The 23,102-nt window shown below is 45.4% G+C and overlaps 1 protein-coding gene and 2 pseudogenes across 3 annotated transcripts in view; 1 reads left to right on the top strand and 2 right to left on the bottom strand.

Moving 5' to 3' along the window:
- Positions 1–23,102, top strand: part of LOC134338864 (histone H2A type 1-like) — a 597,857-nt pseudogene that overhangs the window by 133,035 nt on the left and 441,720 nt on the right.
- Positions 1–23,102, bottom strand: part of LOC134339083 (histone H2A-like) — a 211,734-nt pseudogene that overhangs the window by 84,206 nt on the left and 104,426 nt on the right.
- The window catches only part of LOC134339077 (uncharacterized), a 54,633-nt gene that overhangs the window by 18,857 nt on the left and 12,674 nt on the right, over positions 1–23,102 (bottom strand). For all 3 annotated transcript variants that reach the window (XM_063035379.1, XM_063035380.1, XM_063035381.1), the window contains 5 exons: positions 19,814–20,116; positions 16,754–17,056; positions 14,094–14,396; positions 11,175–11,477; positions 7,092–7,394 (listed from right to left, as the gene is read on the bottom strand). In XM_063035379.1, coding sequence (XP_062891449.1) covers positions 7,092–7,394; positions 11,175–11,477; positions 14,094–14,396; positions 16,754–17,056; positions 19,814–20,116 — 1,515 coding nt within the window. The remainder of the gene's footprint in view (positions 1–7,091; positions 7,395–11,174; positions 11,478–14,093; positions 14,397–16,753; positions 17,057–19,813; positions 20,117–23,102) is intronic.

The raw sequence follows: 23,102 nt of genomic DNA on the forward strand, positions 1-23,102 counted from the left end.
GCAATACAGAACCACATGCTGACAGCTAAGGGGAAACACACAAAAAGACAGTTCTTCTGGAGTTACTGATAGACCTGCACGATTGCTACTCGTGCCATGTTTTCGTGAAGGCAGAAATAAGAAGATTATACAGTTTCAGCACGTGGCCAAGGATTCGGAACAGGAGGGAGAGCATCAGATGTTTGGGTTATTGGGATCTCTTCTATTGAAGGTGAGATCTGTACAGAAGAGACGGTTTGCAGCTGAACTGGTTGGGGGCTAATATCCCAACGGAAAGTTTTGCTAGTGTTGCACGGGGCTGGGGGCAGAGTGTTAGTGAAGATCATCCTAGAGATTGTGGTGAATGGAGACCACGGTGCCGGAACAGTTAGTCGAAAGGTTGTGGAGATAGATGTTGTTACTACCTCAGACAAAGTCAGGAATCAAAATGTTGAGCATGGTGTGACTAAAGCCGTGAGCTACATAAACAGTATGTCCATGCATGAAGTGTCGTAGGAAAGGCAGATAAGCTCAGGGCATGGAACAACAGCTGGAAGGTTGATATTGTAGCCATTAGTGAGACTTGGCTGCAAGACTGGAAGCTCAATATACCGAGATTCGGTTGTTTAAGACATAGCAGAGCGGGAGCGATTGAAGTATCAGGGGTGGTATTACTAGACGGAGGAAATGTCACGGCAGTGCTATAAGGACAGAGTGGATAATTTGTTTAGTGAGGCTTTATGGGAGGAACTGAGGAATGAAAAAGTATGACCACGTTAATAGGGCGATATTGTAGACCACCCAACAGTCCAAGCGATTTACAAGAACAAATCTGCAGAGAGATAGCAGATTGTTGCAAGAAACATAAGGTTGTTATAAGAGATTATTTTAACTTTCCACATATTGACTGAGAATCCCATTCTGTAAAATCACTGAATGGGAGAGAGTTTGTGAAGTGTGTTCAGGAAAGTTACCTGCATCAGTACGTTGATGCCCCATGGAAAGACTGTGTGATAGTTTATCTGCTATAAGGGAATAAGATACGGCAGGTGACAGAAGTTTGTGCAGGGTAACAGTTTGCATCGAGTGAGCATAATGCATTAGTTTCAGAGTAAATATGATAAATATATAGGCCTGGTGCTCAGGTTGAGATCCTGAGTTAGAGAAAGGCAAACTTTTTTGGTATCAGGAAGGATCTCGCAAGAGTGGATTGGGACAGGCAGTTTCCTTGCAAAGGTGTACTTGGCAAGTGGGACGTCTTCATAAGTGAAAACTACAGAGTACAAAGCTTGTTGGTGTCTGTCAGATTAAGCGGTAACAATAACAGATGCAGCTAAAGAAAACAGGTAAATATATTGAGACATGGTCTTTCTTTAGCAGACAAAGTGACAAAGAATACTAAGACCTTCTACAGATACGTTCAGACCGAAATAATTGCATGTGACAAAACTGGTCCTCTGGAAGATCAGAATGATAATCCATGCGTGGCTCCAAAAGAGTTGGTGGAAATCTCAGATCAATTTTTTGCATGTGTATTTACTAAGGAGATACTCACAGATGGCATTAACTTCATGGACTCTGTAACTGTGAAATTATAACCTCTTCTTTCGAATGCTGAGAAAACTTTATGTCCTATTTGATTCTTCATATTGGCCTTCTTAAACAATCTCTCCTTAATGAATGCACTCTGCATCCAGACTAGCAAATAATCTTTCCTCCCATCTCCCTTAAATAGCATTTCCATGAACTGATCCAAGGAATAGCAGTTCCCTCTGGGGTTTGCTCTTGATGGATGTACGTTTATGTGAATTTTATCTGAGCCGTAGAAAGATTAGAGACAACAGATAATGTTAGTTTCATCAAATACCACATCGACCAAACAGCAAGATAGAACAGCGTCGTTAAAGAACAATCTACAAAATTAATCATCAAAGCAGAGAAAATAAATCGAATTAGACTGTAGAAAGCGGGGAAAGACGGAAACTTTGCTCAATTCGCTACGATAATCGTTCCGTGGAACTGCGTATATATCATGTCTGTTTCCTCCCTGTCTGAAACAGTATGTACAAAAACAGGCTTCCTGGGAGATAAGGTGTGACATAAGTCTGGTTGAATGCAGGAGGAGTTGTACTTCTTGAATTTACACTGCAGGCAAAGGCAGAAAAGTGTCGAAAGACCGTGATAGAAAGTATTGGTATAGTTTATTATTCTTGCACATCTTTACATGACATCTGCCCTTTCAAGCATTTTTCTGCGAAACACTAGCAACATTGCATACTATAAGTCGCTAAAAGTTAAACTCATCTACTACATTTATCAATACTGTCGTGCTGTTATACGATTCTACAGTTTTGCCAACCACTTTGTGTGTGTAAGAACAGGTGTAAGATTTCGAGCCGGCCCATTTTGCGATGATCTTAAACGTGGCGCCATCTCGCGCAGAAGAGTACGTGGGTTCCACTAATACACGTTCCCTGTCTGCATACAGGAGAAAGCTGTTGATCGGTTCTCCACGCGGTGGTGATCTACATGTAAAAATGTCCAATTCATCTGATCTATAGAATTTGTCCGTCCGGAGAGGCTTCTCCGAACGGTTTGGAAGTGGAAAAAATAGTAATTTAATCGCACTGCGCACAAAAGACACAAAATAAAGTTTTTAAAACGATTTCAAAGGAATTCATCATTAGATGACATTTGGCCGCCCAAATACTATTCTAACAAGCGCAGACATCAATACGGACACTTGATCCTAATGTCAAGAAACAGTGTCGTGCTTAGCTGTTTCACTTTTTAACTACTGCAGAAACGTGCAATCATTCTGTTTTGTCAGAATGGAATATTGTCACAACTATTCTCCCATAGTTCACTCTCCTCCTACAAGATTCCCATTTCTTCAGCCCTTAATCTTTCCATCTAGCTGAAATACATTTTTTATTTAGGGATATGGCGTGGAATAAGCCATTCGGGTCCTTCGAGCATGCGAGTTCGATTGCAATGATTAAACGAAGTTTCGACAGGTACATGAAAAGTAGGAGTATGGAGGACTATGGACCATATGAAGGTCGATGTGGGTAAGCCGATTAAATCTTTCGGCACGGACTAGATAGGCTGAATGTCCTGTTTCTGTGTTGTACTGTTCTGTGACACTATGAATCAGGTGAAGATACGCCCATGCCAAGGAAAGGAGGGAGTATGAGAGGGCGGGAGTGAAAGTAAATTTTAATCTGGGCTTTATCACTCCTATCTATTTTCCATCACCCGCAGGCATCAATACACACAACATACCCTTACATCGACAAACATTAAACTCACCCACTACAGTTATTCGCACGGTTTCGCTTTTCTCGGACATTACAGTTCTCGAATGCATCGAGCGCGAATAAATACAATAGAAGTCATTTATGCAGGTCCTTGTATCTCTGATGTTAAAATCATACTACTTTGCCATGAAGCATATCGGGTTTTTACTAGTCTTTGTAGCCCGTCTTGGTAGAGCAGATAGCTTGAAATCGGATTCAGGCCGTTAGCACGCGTGGAAGTGAAAATGATCAATTCATCTGACACAGAGACTCTATCCTCTCGATTAGGAGATAGTCGAGGTTTCTCTGGAGGAGCCGGAAGCATTAAAAATAAGTCGATTTAGACTGAGGAAAGCCGACAAATAAGAGAACATTCTCTGTAGTATAGAATAATAATCCTTCCGAGGAGCTGTATATTTCTCATATCTATGTGTTTCTAGTCTGAAATATTATTTAAATAAATAGGTTTCCGTGGAGACTAGATCAGACATAATTGGTACCATACATAGTTAAGTTCATAAACATTAAACTCCCCTACGACATTTATCAATACTGTTATACTTTAACCATTTTACATTTCTTTCAGGCACATTTCATGTGTACCACAGTTGTAGTATTCCGAGCCGGTTAATGCTGCCCTTATAGTAAACGTAGCGCTGTCCCGATCAGAAGTGTATCTGGGTTCAATTGATACACGTGCCCCTTCTTTGTACTGGAGAAATCTAACGTTCGAAGCTGGACTCTTCGTTGTTTTACAATTGAAAGAGATAACCTCACCAGCCGCATAGACTACGTCCGCATGTGGGCATAATCAAAATATATTGAGATCCTGGTTAAGTAATAGAGGAGGTGCATTGCAGGTATACGCAGAAAGGAAGAAACCAGTTGCTTACTGAGCACGAGAAATGCAAGAGGACACTTAAAAAAATCTGGGACTCTAAAAGAAGGCAAGGCCTAGCTTACGCAGAAATGGTGAAAGAGAATATTTTGGCTTCTAAAGCTATTTTCAGAGCAAAAGAATTGCAAGGGATAACTTGATCCACTGGAAAATCAAAATGACATCACGCACGGTGTCAAAAGAGATGTGAAATATCTTAAATGAATTTTTTTGCATCTGAATTTACTCCGCAGATGGATACAGAGTTTACAGAAGACAGGAAAAAATGGCATCAACGTAATGGACCCTGTACAGGTAGCAGACCACAAGGTGTTTGCCGTCTTGAGGCAAATTAGGATGGATACATCTCCAGGGCCTGGAAGTATGTTCCCTTCGTCGCTGCGGGAGACAAGTGCTGAATTGTTGGAGGCACTAGCAGAGATGTTTAAATCATCCTTAGCGACAGGTCAGACACCAGAGGCTTGGAGGATTGTGAATGTTTTCCGCTGTTTAAGAAACGACTTAAAAAGAAACCAGGAAATTACAGGTCGGTGAGAGGACGAGTAGAGGGAAATATATTGGAAAGCATTCTTGGGGATCCGATATAGGAACATTTGATAGACGGACTGATGAAGGTTAGTCAGCCTGGCATCGCGCGAGATAAGTCGTGCGTAACCAATATTATCACGTTTCTTGAGTAAGTTACGAGGACAGTTGATTAAGGCACGTCAGTGCATGTTGTCCACATGGACTTCAGCAAGATATTTGACAAAGTTCCGTAAGGGATTTAGTCAGGAATTTTTAGTCATTTGGCATTTAACATGAGGCAATAAATTGGATTTGACCTTGGTTTTATTCGACAACCAGAGAGTGGTACTAAATGGTAGTTTCTCTGACTGGAGGCCTGTGACTAGTGGATTGCCGCATACATCGGTGCTGGTTACGTTGTTGCTTCTAATTTATGTGATAATGTAGTTAACTGGATGAGCAAAGTTGCGGATGACATCGAAATTGGATGTGCAGTGGGCAGCGAGAATGACCATCATGACTTGCAATGGGATCTGGACCACCTGAAAAAATGGGCTGAAAATGGTAGATGGAATTTAGTGCAGAAAAATGCGACTCATTGTAGGTCGATAGGATCTATCAGGTAGGTCTCACACAGTGAACGGGCGAGAACTGAGAAATGGAATGAAAGCAAAAATATGGGAACACATGACTATAATTCACTGAACTCAGTGTCACAGTTTGACAGGGTCCTACCGGAAAGTGTCGAAACGTGGACTTTTATAAATCATTGAACTGAGTACTTCAGATAGGATATTCTATTGAAGGTATTTAACACGTTGTTGTTGTCACAGTGGGGTACTGGGAACGGACCCGAATGCGAGACACAGAGACTGAAGTACAAGGAACAGGACTGGATTGGAGTAGGGACGTGAGAGGATACAGGCAAGGAACAGGGTTACAAGAACGCATACTTGGGCTAGGGAAAGCGGGACCAAGACGAGGAACCGTGGACTAGGAGACAAGGCTTGGACTCCGAGCCCGAGACGGGACAAGGACCCAGAACCTGGGTCTCGCCTCGGGCTCTGACCACATAACCAGGCAAGGACATGACATGGCTTCAGGACAGGACGTGGCTGGGGTCTAGAGGCCTGAGCTTGAAGACAGGCTGAGGTCTTTGCTCTTGAGGTTTGAGGCTGCGGTCATGGGTCTTGAGCTTGGCTGCAGGCTGGAGTCTTGGGACATGAGCTTGGCTGCAGGCTGGGTCTTGGGTTCTTAGAGCTTGGCTGCGGGATCGTCGAGGATTGGGTTCTTGGAGCTCAGAGACAGACTAGGAACCGAAAATCAAAATAGAACCGGGACTTATCCTTCGACAAGCCGGGACTCATCTCTAACACGACACCAACAGGAGACAGGACAGAACATAGACATAGAGCCTGGACTTATACTTAGACAAGCCGGAACTCAACTTTTTCTCCACAGCAAGCTGGGACAGGACCATCGGTCGGGTAACGGCAGAACGGTCGGACCTACCCAACAGAGGCAAACAGAAGACAAGACAGATCCCTCTGCCGGGCAACAGTAAAACGGCCTGACTAACCCCACGGAGGCGAGGACAAGGAGGGACAACACCAAAGAACGACTGACAGTTCCATCTCTCCTCCAGGGTAGCTCCGAGTCTCATTTCGGCCAGCAATCTCAGCTGGCTACGCAAACAGCCGTATCCCAACCGCAAAGATATCCCCGACTACTGACAGCAAGGCTCCATGAGGGGATGACTCCCCAATCGCGGCCTACCGATGGCAAATGGCCCCTCCGGCCTTCCACCAGCAGGGGATCTTGACAAGACAAAACCCGCAGCTCACACTCAACCCCAAGGCTACTTATATTCCAAGCCCCAAGATGGGAATCAGGTGCCTATGCTTATCTCAATCAAACGAGGAACGGCTGGAAGACCCGGAGTCCTGAGTCCACGGACGGGACCGTGAATCGGAATGCTGACTTCACGCACCGGACCATGACAGGTATGGTTCAATTTGGAATAGTGTGTGCAGGGTCGTGAGAGGGTGGAACGAGAGGCCAGCTCAGGTGTTGCATGCGAGTTCGATTTCAATGATTAAGCAAAGTTTCGACAGGCACATGAAAGGTAGGGGTATACAAGGCTATGGACCCTGTGAAGTTCGATGTGCGTAAGTTGTTTAAATCTTTCGGCACGGACTAGATAGGCCGAAGATCCTGTTTCTGTGCTGTACTGTTCTGTGACTCTATGACTCTGACGACGACACGTCCATGCCAAAGACAGGTAGGACTATGAGAGGGCGGGGTGAAAATACATTTCAATCTGGTCTTTATCACCCCTGCCTGTTTTCCGTCACTCGCAGGCAACAATACATACAACATAAGCTTAAGTGGACAAACGTTAAACTCACCCACGACAGTTATTCGCACCGTTTCACTTCTCTCGGACATTACATTTCTCCCATGCATTAAGCGCGAATAAACACAGTAGAAGTCATTTATGCCGGTACTTGTGTCTTTGACGTTAAAAGCCTTACTACGTTGCCATCTATTATATAGGCTTTTAACTGGTGCTTGTTGTTCAAGTTTGTAGAACTGAGAGTCTGAAATCGGAACCAGGCCGTTAGGTGGTGTACAAGTGAAAATGATCCGTTCATCTGACACATAGATTTTATCGTCCCGATTAGGAGAGAGTCGGGGCTTCTCTGGAGGAGCTGGAAGCATTAAAAATAAGTCGAATTAGACTGAGGAAAACCGACAAGTAAGAGAACATTCTCTGTAGTATAGAATAATAATCCTTCCGAGGAGCTGTATATTTCTCATATCTATGTGTTTCTAGTCTGAAATATTATTTAAATAAATAGGTTTCCGTGGAGACTAGATCAGACGTAATTGGTACTATACATAGTTAAGTTCATAAACATTAAACTCCCCTACGACATTTACCAATACTGTTATACTTTTACCATTTTACATTTCTTTCAGGCACATTTCATGTGTACCACAGTTGTAGTATTCCGAGCCGGTTAATGTTGCCCTTATAGTAAACATAGCGCTGTCCCGATCAGAAGTGTATCTGGGTTCAATTGATACGCGTGCCCCTTCTTTGTACTGGAGAAATCTAACGTTCGAAGCTGGACTCTTCATTGTTTCACAATTGAAAGAGATAACCTCACCAGACGCATAGACTCCGTTCACATGTGGGCATAATCAAAATATATTGAGATCCTGGTTAAGTAATAGAGGAGGTGCATTGCAGGTATACGCAGAAAGGAAGAAACCAGTTGCTTACTGAGCACGAGAAATGCAAGAGGACACTTAAAAAAAATCTGGGACTCTAAAAGAAGACAAGGCCTAGCTTACGCGGAAATGGTGAAAGAGAATCTTTTGGCTTCTAAAACTATTTTCAGAGCAAAAGAATTGCAAGGGATATATTGATCCACTGGAAAATCAGAATGACATCACGCACGGTGTCAAAAGAGATGTGAGATATCTTAAATGAATTTTTTTGCATCTGAATTTACTCCACAGATGGATACAGAGTTTACAGAAGACAGGAAAAAATGGCATCAACGTAATGGACCCTGTACAGGTAGCAGACCACAAGGCGTTTGCCGTCTTGAGGCAAATTAGGATGGATACATCCCCAGGGCCTGGAAGTATGTTCCCTTGGTCGCTGCGGGAGACAAGTGCTGAATTTTTGGAGGCACTAGCAGAGATGTTTAAATCATCCTTAGCGACAGGTCAGACACCAGAGGCTTGGAGGATTGTGAATGTTTTCCGCTGTTTAAGAAAAGACTTAAAAAGAAACCAGGAAATTACAGGTCGGTGAGAGGACGAGTAGAGGGAAATATATTGGAAAGCATTCTTGGGGATCCGATATATGAACATTTGATAGACGGACTGATGAAGGTTAGTCAGCCTGGCATCGCGCGAGATAAGTCGTGCGTAACCAATATTATCACGTTCCTTGAGTAAGTTACGAGGACAGTTGATTAAGGCACGTCAGTGCATGTTGTCCACATGGACTTCAGCAAGATATTTGACAAAGTTCCGTAAGGGATTTAGTCAGGAATTTTTAGTCATTTGGCATTTAACATGAGGCAATAAATTGGATTTGACCTTGGTTTTATTCGACAACCAGAGAGTGGTACTAAATGGTAGTTTCTCTGACTGGAGGCCTGTGACTAGTGGATTGCCGCATACATCGGTGCTGGTTACGTTGTTGCTTCTAATTTATGTGATAATGTAGTTAACTGGATGAGCAAAGTTGCGGATGACATCGAAATTGGATGTGCAGTGGACAGCGAGAATGACCATCATGTCTTGCAATGGGATCTGGACCACCTGGAAAAATGGGCTGAAAATGGTAGATGGAATTTAGTGCAGAAAAATGCGACTCATTGTAGATCGATAGGATCTATCAGGTAGGTCTCACACAGTGAACGGGCGAGAACTGAGAAATGGAATGAAAGCAAAAATATGGGAACACATGACTATAATTCACTGAACTCAGTGTCACAGTTTGACAGGGTCCTACCGGAAAGTGTCGAAACGTGGACTTTTATAAATCATTGAACTGAGTACTTCAGATAGGATATTCTGTTGAAGGTATTTAACACGTTGTTGTTGTCACAGTGGGGTACTGGGAACGGACCCGAATGCGAGACACAGAGACTGAAGTACAAGGAACAGGACTTGACTGGAGTAGGGACGTGACAGGATACAGGCAAGGAACAGGGTTACAAGAACGCATACTTGGGCTAGGGAAAGCGGGACCAAGACGAGGAACCATGGACTAGGAGACAAGGCTTGGATTCCGAGCCCGAGACGGGACAAGGACCCAGAACTTGGGTCTCGCCTCGGGCTTAGACCGCAGAACCAGGCAAGGACATGACATGGCTTCAGGACAGGACGTGGCTGGGGTCTAGAGGCCTGAGCTTGAAGACAGGTTGGGGTCTTTGCTCTTGAGGTTTGAGGCGGCGGTCATGGGTCTTGAGCTTGGCTGCAGGCTGAAGTCTTGGGACATGAGCTTGGCTGCAGGCTGGGTCTTGGGGCTTGAGCTTGGCTGCAGGCTGGATCTTGGGTTCTTAGAGCTTGGCTGCGGGATCGTCGAGGATTGGGTTCTTGGAGCTCAGAGACAGACTAGGAACCGAAAATCAAAATAGAACCGGGACTTATCCTTCGACAAGCCGGGACTCATCTCTAACACGACACCAACAGGAGACAGGACAGAACATAGACATAGAGCCTGGACTTATACTTAGACAAGCCGGGACTCAACTTTTTCTCCACAGCAAGTTGGGACAGGACCATCGGTCGGGTAACGGCAGAACGGCCGGACCTACCCAACAGAGGCAAACAGAAGACAAGACAGATCCCTCTGCAGGGCAACAGTAAAACGGCCTGACTAACCCCACGGTGGCGAGGACAAGGAGGGACAACACCAAAGAACGACTGACAGTTCCATCTCTCCTCCAGGGTAGCTCCGAGTCTCATTTCGGCCAGCAACCTCAGCTGGCTACGCAAACAGCCGGATCCCTACCGCAAAGTCATCCCCGACTACTGACAGCAAGGCTCCATGAGGGGATGACTCCCCAATCGCGGCCTACCGATGGCAAATGGCCCCTCCGGCCTTCCACCAGCAGGGGATCTGGACAAGACAAAACCTGCAGCTCACACTCAACCCCAAGGCTACTTATATTTCAAGCCCCAAGATGGGAATCAGGTGCCTATGCTTATCTTAATCAAACAAGGAACGGCTGGAAGACCCGGAGTCCTGAGTCCACGGACGGGACCGTGAATCGGAATGCTGACTTCACGCACCGGACCATGACAGGTATAGTTCAATTTGGAATAGTGTGTGCAGATTTGGCCCTTGCATACAGAAAAAATATAATTAAGTTTGCCAGAGTACCGAGAAATTTTGCAAGGATACTTCCTGGTCGAGATGACCTGAGATATACAGAAAGATCGATTGGGTTAGGAGGGTTATAGATAGGGTAAATGCAGGAGGCTGTTTCTACTGTGATTGGCACGGACCACAACTAGAGGTCACGGGTTAAGAGTGAAAGTTAGAAATTTAGGGGGAACATGAGAGGAAACCTCTACTCTCACAGGGTCGTGAGAGGGTGGAAAGAGAGGCCAGCTCAGGTGTTGCATGCGAGTTCGATTTCAATTATTAAGCAAAGTTTCGACAGGCACATGAAAGGTAGGAGTATACAAGGCTATGGACCCTGTGAAGTTCGATGTGCGTAAGTTGTTTAAATCTTTCGGCACGGACTAGATAGGCCGAAGATCCTGTTTCTGTGCTGTACTGTTCTGTGACTCTATGACTCTGACGACGACACGTCCATGCCAAAGACAGGTAGGACTATGAGAGGGCGGGGTGAAAATACATTTCAATCTGGTCTTTATCACCCCTGCCTGTTTTCCGTCACTCGCAGGCAACAATACATACAACATAAGCTTAAGTGGACAAACGTTAAACTCACCCACGACAGTTATTCGCACCGTTTCACTTCTCTCGGACATTACATTTCTCCCATGCATTAAGCGCGAATAAACACAGTAGAAGTCATTTATGCCGGTACTTGTGTCTTTGACGTTAAAAGCCTTACTACGTTGCCATCTATTATATAGGCTTTTAACTGGTGCTTGTTGTTCAAGTTTGTAGAACTGAGAGTCTGAAATCGGATCCAGGCCGTTAGGTGGTGTACAAGTGAAAATGATCCGTTCATCTGACACATAGATTTTATCGTCCCGATTAGGAGAGAGTCGGGGCTTCTCTGGAGGAGCTGGAAGCAGTAAAAATAAGTCGAATTAGACTGAGGAAAACCGACAAGTAAGAGAACATTCTCTGTAGTATAGAATAATAATCCTTCCGAGGAGCTGTATATTTCTCATATCTATGTGTTTCTAGTCTGAAATATTATTTAAATAAATAGGTTTCCGTGGAGACTAGATCAGACATAATTGGTACTATACATAGTTAAGTTCATAAACATTAAACTCCCCTACGACATTTATCTATACTGTTATACTTTTACCATTTTACATTTCTTCCAGGCACACTGCATGTTCCGAGCCGGTTAGTGTAGCCCTTATAATAAACGTGGCGCTGTCTCGATCAGAAGTGTATCTGGGTTCAATTGATACATGTACCCCTTCCTGCTACAGAAGAAATCTATGTGGTAATGTGATTAACTGGATGAGCAAAGTTGCGGATGACATCGAAATTGGATGTGCAGTGGACAGCGAGAATGACCATCATGACTTGCAATGGGATCTGGACCACCTGGAAAAATGGGCTGAAAATGGTAGATGGAATTTAGTGCAGAAAAATGCGACTCATTGTAGATCGATAGGATCTATCAGGTAGGTCTCACACAGTGAACGGGCGAGAACTGAGAAATGGAATGAAAGCAAAAATATGGGAACACATGACTATAATTCACTGAACTCAGTGTCACAGTTTGACAGGGTCCTACCGGAAAGTGTCGAAACGTGGACTTTTATAAATCATTGAACTGAGTACTTCGGATAGGATATTCTATTGAAGATATTTAACACGTTGTTGTTGTCACAGTGGGGTACTGGGAACGGACCCGAATGCGAGACACAGAGACTGAAGTACAAGGAACAGGACTTGACTGGAGTAGGGACGTGACAGGATACAGGCAAGGAACAGGGTTACATGAGCGCATACTTGGGCTAGGGAAAGCTGGACCAAGACGAGGAACCATGGACTAGGAGACAAGGCTTGGACTCCGAGCCCGAGACGGGACAAGGACCCAGAACCTGGGTCTCGCCTCGGGCTCAGACCACAGAACCAGGCAAGGACATGACATGGCTTCAGGACAGGACGTGGCTGGGGTCTAGAAGCCTGAGCTTGAAGACAGGCTGGGGTCTTTGCTCTTGAGGTTTGAGGCTGCGGTCATGGGTCTTGAGCTTGGCTGCAGGCTGGAGTCTTGGGACTAGAGCTTGGCTGCAGGCTGGGTCTTGGGTTCTTGGAGCTTGGCTGCGGGATCGTCGAGGATTGGGTTCTTGGAGCTGAGAGACAGACTAGGAGCCAAAAATCAACATAGAACCGGGACTTATCCTTCGACAAGCCGGGACTCATCTCTAACACGACACCAACAGGAGACAGGACAGAACATAGACATAGAGCCTGGACTTATACTTAGACAAGCCGTGACTCAACCTTTTCTCCACAGCAAGTTGGGACAGGACCATCCGTCGGGTAACGGCAGAATGGCCGGACCTACCCAACAGAGGCAAACACAAGACAAGACAGATCCCTCTGCAGGGCAACGGCAAAACGGCCTGACTTACCCCACGGAGGCGAGGACAAGAAGGGACAACACCAAAGAGCGACTGATAGTTCCATCTCTCATCCGGGGTAGCTCCGAGTCTCATTTCGGCCAGCAACCTCAGCTGGCTACGGAAACAGCCGGATCCCTACCGCAAAGACATCCCCGACTACTGACAGGAAGGCTCCATGTGGGGATGACTCCCCAATCGCGGCCTACCGATGGCAAGTGGCCCCTCCGGCCTTCCACCAGCATGGGATCTTGACAAGACAAAACCCGCAGCTCACACTCAACCCCAAGGCTACTTATATTCCAAGCCCCAAGATGGGAATCAGGTGCCTATGCTTAACTCAATCAAACGAAGAACGGCTGGAAGACCCGGAGTCCTGAGTCCACGGACGGGACCGTGAATCGGAATGCTGACTTCACGCACCGGACCATGACAGGTATGGTTCAATTTGGAATAGTGTGTGCAGATTTGGCCCTTGCATACAGAAAAGGTATAATTAAGCTTGCCAGAGTACCGAGAAATTTTGCAAGGACGTTTCCTGGTCGAGATGACCTGAGATATACAGAAAGATCGATTGGGTTAGGAGGGTTATAGATAGGGTAAATGCAGTAGGCTGTTTCTACTGAGATTGGCACGGACCACAACTAGAGGTCACGGGTTAAGAGTGAAAGTTAGAAATTTAGGGGGAACGTGAGAGGAAACCTCTACATTCACAGGGTCGTGACAGGGTGGAACGAGAGGCCAGCTCAGGTGTTGCATGCGAGTTCGATTTCAATGATTAAGCAAAGTTTCGACAAGCACATGAAAGGTAGGAGTATACAGGGCTATGGACCCTGTGAAGTTCGATGTGCGTAAGTTGTTTATATCTTTCGGCATGGACTAGATAGGCCGAAGATCCTGTTTCTGTGCTGTACTGTTCTGTGACTCTATGACTCTGACGACGACACGTCCATGCCAAAGACAGGTAGGACTATGAGAGGACGGGGTGAAAATACATTTCAATCTGGTCTTTATCACCCCTGCCTGTTTTCCGTCACTCGCAGGCAACAATACATACAACATAAGCTTAAGTGGACAAACGTTAAACTCACCCACGACAGTTATTCGCACCGTTTCACTTCTCTCGGACATTACATTTCTCCCATGCATTAAGCGCGAATAAACACAGTAGAAGTCATTTATGCCGGTAATTGTATCTTTGACGTTAAAAGCCTCACTACTTTGCCATGAGTAACTTTGGCTTTTTACTGGTGTTTGTTGTTTAAGTTCGTAGAACAGAGAGTCTGAAATCGGATCCAGGCCGTTAGGTGGTGTACAAGTGAAAATGATCCGTTCATCTGACACATAGATTTTATCGTCCCGATTAGGAGAGAGTCGGGGCTTCTCTGGAGGAGCTGGAAGCATTAAAAATGAGTCGAATTAGACTGAGGAAAACCGACAAGTAAGAGAACATTCTCTGTAGTATAGAATAATAATCCTTCCGAGGAGCTGTATATTTCTCATATCTATGTGTTTCTAGTCTGAAATATTATTTAAATAAATAGGTTTCCGTGGAGACTAGATCAGACATAATTGGTACTATACATAGTTAAGTTCATAAACATTAAACTCCCCTACGACATTTATCTATACTGTTATACTTTTACCATTTTACATTTCTTCCAGGCACACTGCATGTTCCGAGCCGGTTAGTGTAGCCCTTATAATAAACGTGGCGCTGTCTCGATCAGAAGTGTATCTGGGTTCAATTGATACATGTACCCCTTTCTGCTACAGAAGAAATCTATGTGGTAATGTGATTAACTGGATGAGCAAAGTTGCGGATGACATCGAAATTGGATGTGCAGTGGACAGCGAGAATGACCATCATGACTTGCAATGGGATCTGGACCACCTGGAAAAATGGGCTGAAAATGGTAGATGGAATTTAGTGCAGAAAAATGCGACTCATTGTAGATCGATAGGATCTATCAGGTAGGTCTCACACAGTGAACGGGCGAGAACTGAGAAATGGAATGAAAGCAAAAATATGGGAACACATGACTATAATTCACTGAACTCAGTGTCACAGTTTGACAGGGTCCTACCGGAAAGTGTCGAAACGTGGACTTTTATAAATCATTGAACTGAGTACTTCGGATAGGATATTCTATTGAAGATATTTAACACGTTGTTGTTGTCACAGTGGGGTACTGGGAACGGACCCGAATGCGAGACACAGAGACTGAAGTACAAGGAACAGGACTTGACTGGAGTAGGGACGTGACAGGATACAGGCAAGGAACAGGGTTACATGAGCGCATACTTGGGCGAGGGAAAGCTGGACCAAGACGAGGAACCATGGACTAGGAGACAAGGCTTGGACTCCGAGCCCGAGACGGGACAAGGACCCAGAACCTGGGTCTCGCCTCGGGCTCAGACCACAGAACCAGGCAAGGACATGACATGGCTTCAGGACAGGACGTGGCTGGGGTCTAGAAGCCTGAGCTTGAAGACAGGCTGGGGTCTTTGCTCTTGAGGTTTGAGGCTGCGGTCATGGGTCTTGAGCTTGGCTGCAGGCTGGAGTCTTGGGACTAGAGCTTGGCTGCAGGCTGGGTCTTGGGTTCTTGGAGCTTGGCTGCGGGATCGTCGAGGATTGGGTTCTTGGAGCTGAGAGACAGACTAGGAGCCAAAAATCAACATAGAACCGGGACTTATCCTTCGACAAGCCGGGACTCATCTCTAACACGACACCAACAGGAGACAGGACAGAACATAGACATAGAGCCTGGACTTATACTTAGACAAGCCGTGACTCAACCTTTTCTCCACAGCAAGTTGGGACAGGACCATCCATCGGGTAACGGCAGAACGGCCGAACCTACCCAACAGAGGCAAACACAAGACAAGACAGATCCCTCTGCAGGGCAACGGCAAAACGGCCTGACTTACCCAACGGAGGCGAGGACAAGAAGGGACAACACCAAAGAACGACTGATGGTTCCATCTCTCATCCGGGGTAGCTCCGAGTCTCATTTCGGCCAGCAACCTCAGCTGGCTACGGAAACAGCCGGACCGTGAATCGGAATGCTGACTTCACGCACCGGACCATGACAGGTATGGTTCAATTTGGAATAGTGTGTGCAGATTTGGCCCTTGCATACAGAAAAGGTATAATTAAGCTTGCCAGAGTACCGAGAAATTTTGCAAGGACGTTTCCTGGTCGAGATGACCTGAGATATACAGAAAGATCGATTGGGTTAGGAGGGTTATAGATAGGGTAAATGCAGTAGGCTGTTTCTACTGAGATTGGCACGGACCACAACTAGAGGTCACGGGTTAAGAGTGAAAGTTAGAAATTTAGGGGGAACGTGAGAGGAAACCTCTACATTCACAGGGTCGTGACAGGGTGGAACGAGAGGCCAGCTCAGGTGTTGCATGCGAGTTCGATTTCAATGATTAAGCAAAGTTTCGACAGGGACATGAAAGGTAGGAGTATACAGGGCTATGGACCCTGTGAAGTTCGATGTGCGTAAGTTGTTTATATCTTTCGGCACGGACTAGATAGGCCGAAGATCCTGTTTCTGTGCTGTACTGTTCTGTGACTCTATGACTCTGACGACGACACGTCCATGCCAAAGACAGGTAGGACTATGAGAGGACGGGGTGAAAATACATTTCAATCTGGTCTTTATCACCCCTGCCTGTTTTCCGTCACTCGCAGGCAACAATACATACAACATAAGCTGAAGTGGACAAACATTAAACTCACCCACGACAGTTATTCGCACCGTTTCACTTCTCTCGGACATTACATTTCTCCCATGCATTAAGCGCGAATAAACACAGTAGAAGTCATTTATGCCGGTACTTGTATCTTTGACGTTAAAAGCCTCACTACTTTGCCATGAGTAACTTTGGCTTTTTACTGGTGTTTGTTGTTTAAGTTCGTAGAACAGAGAGTCTGAAATCGGATCCAGGCCGTTAGGTGGTGTACAAGTGAAAATGATCCGTTCATCTGACACATAGATTTTATCGTCCCGATTAGGAGAGAGTCGGGGCTTCTCTGGAGGAGCTGGAAGCATTAGAAATAAGTCGAATTAGACTGAGGAAAACCGACAAGTAAGAGAACATTCTCTGTAGCATGAAACAATAATATTTCCTAGGGGCTGCATATTTCTCATATCTATGTCCTTCTACTGTGGAATATTATGTACAAAAATAGGTTTCCGTGGAGACTAGATGTGACGTCATTGCGTACTATACATAGTTAAATCGAATAACGTTAAACTCACCTACGACATTTATCTATACGGTTATACTATTACCATTTTACATTTCTTCCAGGCATACTGCATGTTCCGAGCCGGTTAGTGTAGCCCTTATAATAAACGTGGCGCTGTCTCGTTCAGAAGTGTATCTGGGTTCAATTGATACATGTACTCCTTCCTGCTACAGAAGAAATCTATGTGGTAATGTGATTAACTGGATGAGCAAAGTTGCGGATGACATCGAAATTGGATGTGCAGTGGACAGCGAGAATGACCATCATGACTTGCAATGGGATCTGGACCACCTGGAAAAATGGGCTGAAAATGGTAGATGGAATTTAGTGCAGAAAAATGCGACTCATTGTAGATCGATAGGATCTATCAGGTAGGTGTCACACAGTGAACGGGCGAGAACTGAGAAATGGAATGAAAGCAAAAATATGGGAATACATGACTATAATTCACTGAACTCAGTGTCACAGTTTGACAGGGTCCTACCGGAAAGTGTGGAAATGTGGACTTTTATAAATCATTGAACTGAGTACTTCAGATAGGATATTCTATTGAAGATATTTAACACGTTGTTGTTGTCACAGTGGGGTACTGGGAACGGACCCGAATGCGAGACACAGAGACTGAAGTACAAGGAACAGGACTTGACTGGAGTAGGGACGTGACAGGATACAAGCTAGGAACAGGGTTACAAGAGCGCATGCTTGGGCTAGGGAAAGCGGGACCAAGACGAGGAACCATGGACTAGGAGACAAGGCTTGGACTCCGAGCCCGAGACGGGACAAGGACCCAGAACCTGGGTCTCGCCTCGGGCTCAAACCACAGAACCAGGCAAGGACATGACATGGCTTCAGGAAAGGACGTGGCTGGGGTCTAGAAGCCTGAGCTTGAAGACAGGCTGGGGTCTTTGCTCTTGAGGTTTGAGGCTGCGGTCATGGGTCTTGAGCTTGGCTGCAGGCTGGAGTCTTGGGACTAGAGCTTGGCTGCATGCTGGGCCTTGGGTCTTGAGCTTGGCTGCGGGGTCGTCGAGGCTTGGGTTCTTGGAGCTTGGCTGCGGGATCGTCGAGGAATGGGTTTTTGGAGCTTGGCTGCGGGACCTTCGAGGCTTGGAATCTTGGAGCTCAGAGACAGACTAGGAACCGAAAATCAACATAGAACCGGGACTTATCCTTCGACAAGCCGGGACTCATCTCTAACACGACACCAAAATGAGACAGGACAGAACATAGACATAGAGCCTGGACTTATATTTAGACAAGCCGGGTCTCAACTTTTTCTCCACAGCAAGTTGGGACAGGGCCACCCGTCGGGTAACGGCAGAATGGCCGGACCTACCCAACAGAGGCAAACACAAGACAAGACAGATTCCTCTGCAGGGCAACGGGAAAACGGCTTGACTTACCCCACGGAGGCGAGGACAAGACAAGACAGATCCCTCCCGCAGGGCAACGGCAAAACGGCCTGGCTTACCCCACGGAGGCAAGGACAAGAAGGGACAACACCAAAGAACGACTGACAGTTCCATCTCTCATCCGGGGTAGCTCCGAGTCTCATTTCGGCCAGCAACCTCAGCTGGCTACGGAAACAGCCGGATCCCTACCGCAAAGACATCCCCGACTACTGACAGGAAGGCTCCATGTGGGGATGACTCCCCAATCGCGGCCTACCGATGGCAAGTGGCCCCTCCGGCCTTCCACCAGCAGGGGATCTTGACAAGACAAAACCCGCAGCTCACACTCAACCCCAAGGCTACTTATATTCCAAGCCCCAAGATGGGAATCAGGTGCCTATGCTTAACTCAATCAAACGAAGAACGGCTGGAAGACCCGGAGTCCTGAGTGCACGGACGGGACCGTGAATCGGAATGCTGACTTCACGCACCGGACCATGACAGGTATGGTTCAATTTGGAATAGTGTGTGCAGATTTGGCCCTTGCATACAGAAAAAATATAATTAAGTTTGCCAGAGTACCGAGAAATTTTGCAAGGATACTTCCTGGTCGAGATGACCTGAGATATACAGAAAGATCGATTGGGTTAGGAGGGTTATAGATAGGGTAAATGCAGGAGGCTGTTTCTACTGTGATTGGCACGGACCACAACTAGAGGTCACGGGTTAAGAGTGAAAGTTAGAAATTTAGGGGGAACGTGAGAGGAAACCTCTACTCTCACAGGGTCGTGACAGGGTGGAACGAGAGGCCAGCTCAGGTGTTGCATGCGAGTTCGATTTCAATGATTAAGCAAAGTTTCGACAGGCACATGAAAGGTAGGAGTATACAGGGCTATGGACCCTGTGAAGTTCGATTTGCGTAAGTTGTTTAAATCTTTCGGCACGGACTAGATAGGCCGAAGATCCTGTTTCTGTGCTGTACTGCTCTGTGACTCTATGACTCTGACGACGACACGTCCATGCCAAAGACAGGTAGGACTATGAGAGGGCGGGGTGAAAATACATTTCAATCTGGTCTTTATCACCCCTGCCTGTTTTCCGTCACTCGCAGGCAACAATATATACAACATAAGCTTAAGTGGACAAACATTAAACTCACCCACGACAGTTATTCGCACCGTTTCACTTCTCTCGGACGTTACATTTCTCCCATGCATTAAGCGCGAATAAACACAGTAGAAGTCATTTATGCCGGTACTTGTATCTTTGACGTTAAAAGCCTCACTACTTTGCCATGAATAACTTTGGCTTTTTACTGGTGTTTGTTGTTTAAGTTCGTAGAACAGAGAGTCTGAAATCGGATCCAGGCCGTTAGGTGGTGTACAAGTGAAAATGATCCGTTCATCTGACACATAGACTTTATCGTCTCGATTAGGAGACAGTCGGGGCCTCTCTGGAGGAGCTGGAAGTATTAAAAATAAGTCGAATTATACTGCGAGTAAGACAACATCCTCTTTAATATAGTACATGTTACTATGACTGTTCTATTTATTACAAATTATTATATATTACTATGATGGCACACTGCACATTTAGACGGAGACGTAATGTAACGACTTTTACTCCTCATGTATGTGAAGGATGTAAGAAATAAAGTCAACTGAATTCAATAATAGTTCCGCGAACTTGCATATTTCTCATGTCTACGACCTTCCCGTCTGAAATATTACGAACAAAAATAGTCTTCCCTGGAGACAGGGTGTAACATATGTCTGGATGAATGCAGAGGGTTCGACTTACGCAATTTGCTCTCTTGGCGAAGGCAGAAAGGTTCGAATGTCCTTGATAGAAAGTATGTTTTGTTATTCTTGTACATCTTCAGATTATGTCTGTCGTTTCAAATATTTTTCTGCACACCTTGTGCACCATTGCGGAGCATACATATATAAGTCCACAAACGTCAACTCACCTACGATATTTATCCGTTCTATTGTACTGTTATCCGTTTCTACATTTCCCCCATGCACATTGCATGTGTAAGCACAACTGGAATATTTCTAGCCGGCCAATGGGTCCTGAATATTCTAAAGGGGGAGAGTGAGCAGTCAGTTGTCTTGGTACATGTTGGTACCAATGACATAGATAGGACAAAGGAGGAAGTTCTGAAGAGAGTTTTCCAGGAGTTAGGAAGGAAGCTGAGAAGCAGGACCTCCAGGGTAGTAATCTCGGGATTGCTACCTGTGCCACGTGCTAGCGAGGGCAAGAGTAGTCGGATCAGGCAGATAAATGCGTGGCTGAGAGACTGGTGTAGGGGGCAGGGCTTCAGATTCTTGGATAATTAGGATCTTTTCTGGGGGAAGTATAACCTGTTCAAAAAGGACAGGTTACACCTGAACCCGAAGAGGACCAATATCCTGGCGGGGAAGTTTAATAGAGCTGTTAGGGAGGGTTTAAACTAATTTGGCAGGGGGATGGGAACCGCAATGGTAGAGCTGAGGAAGGGGAAAACAGAAATAAATCTAAGATAGTGAGCAGTAGAGATGTCAGGAAAGACAGGCAGGTGATGGGGCAAATTTGTAGCCATTGGGATGAGTTGCAGTGCAATAAAGTTGCAGTGAAATCAAAGCAAAAAGTATCAAATACTGGTCTTAAGGTTTTGTACTTAAATGCGCGCAGCATAAGGAATAAGGTGGATGATCTTGTTGTACAGCTACAGATTGGCAGGTATGATATTGTGGCCATCACTGAGACCTGGCTAAAGGATACATGTCTCTGGGAGCTGAACGTCCAAGGATACACGGTGTATCGGAAGGATAGGAAGGTAGGCAGAGGGGGAGGCGTGGCACGTCCAAAGATACACGGTGTATCGGAAGGATAAGATGGTAGGCAGAGGGGGAGGCGTGGCTTTATTGGTAAGAAATGATATTAAATCATTAGAAAGAGGTGATATAGGATCGGAAGATGAAGAATCTTTATGGGTTGAGCTAAGAAATAGCAGGGGTAAAAGGACCCTGATGGCAGTTATTTATAGGCCTTCAAACAGCTGCAGGGATGTGAACTACAAATTAGAACTGGAAATAGAAAAGGCTTGTCAGAAGGGCAGTGTTATGATAATTGTGGGGGATTTTAACATGCGAGTAGATTGGAAAAATCTGGTCAGCACTGGATCTCAAGAGAGAGAATTTGTAGAATGTTTGCGAGATGTTTTTTTCGAACAGCTTGTTGTTGAGCCCACTAGGGGATCGGCTGTACTGGATTGGGTATTGTGTAATGAACCGGAGGTGATTGGAGAGATTGAGGTGAGGGAACCCTTAGGAGGCAGTGATCATAACATGATTGAGTTCACTGTGAAATTAGAAAAAGAGAAGCCGAAATCTGATGTGTCGGTATTTCAGTGGAGTAACGGAAATTACAGTGACATGAGAGAGGAACTGGCCAAAGTTGACTGGAAAGAGACATTGGCGGGAAAAAACAGCAGAGCAGCAGTGGCTGGAGTTTATGCGAGAAATGAGGAATGTGCAAGACAGGTATATTCCAAAAAAGAAGAAATTTTCGAGTGGAAAAAGGCTGCAACCGTAGTTGACAAGTGAAGTCAAAGCCAAAGTTAAAGCAAAAGAGAGGGCATACAAGGAAGCAAAAATTAGTGGGAAGAGAGAGGATTGGGAAGTTTTTAAAACCTTACAAAAGGAAACCAAGAAGGTCATTAAGAGAGAAAAGATTAATATGAAAGGAAGCTAGCAAATAATATCGAAGAGGATACTAAAAGCTTTTTCAAGTATATAAAGAGTAAAAGACAGGTGAGAGTAGATATAGGACCGATAGAAAATGATGCTGGAGAAAATGTAATGGGATATGAGGAGATGGCAGAGGAACTGAACAAGTATTTTGCATCAGTCTTCACTGAGGAAGACAGCAGTATACCGGCAGGGAAGAGAAGTGTACGCAGTCACAATTACGACAGAGAAAGTACTCGGGAAGCTGAATAGGCTAAAGGTAGATAAATATCCCGGACCAGATGGAATGCACCCTCGTGTTCTGAAGGAATTAGCTGTGGAGAATGCGGAGGCATTAGCGATGATCTTTCAAAAGTCGATAGATTCTGGCATGGTTCCGGAGGACTGGAAGATTGCAAATGTCACTCCGCTATTTAAGAAGGGGGCAAGGAAGCAAAAAGGAAATTATAGACCCGTTAGCTTGACATCCGTGGTTGGGAAGTTGTTGGAGTCGATTGTCAAGGATGAGGTTACAGAGTACCTGGAGGCATATGACAAGATTGGCAGAACTCAGCATGGATTCCTTAAAGGAAAATCCTGCCTGACAAACCTATTACAATTTTTTGAGGAAATTACCAGTAGGCTAGACAAGGGAGATGCAGTGGATGTTGTATATTTGGATTTTCAGAAGGCCTTTGACAAGGTGCCACACATGAGGCTACTTAACAAGATAAG

Source organism: Mobula hypostoma, chromosome 28, assembly GCF_963921235.1.
Source record: "Mobula hypostoma chromosome 28, sMobHyp1.1, whole genome shotgun sequence".
Classification (NCBI taxonomy): domain Eukaryota; kingdom Metazoa; phylum Chordata; class Chondrichthyes; order Myliobatiformes; family Myliobatidae; genus Mobula; species Mobula hypostoma.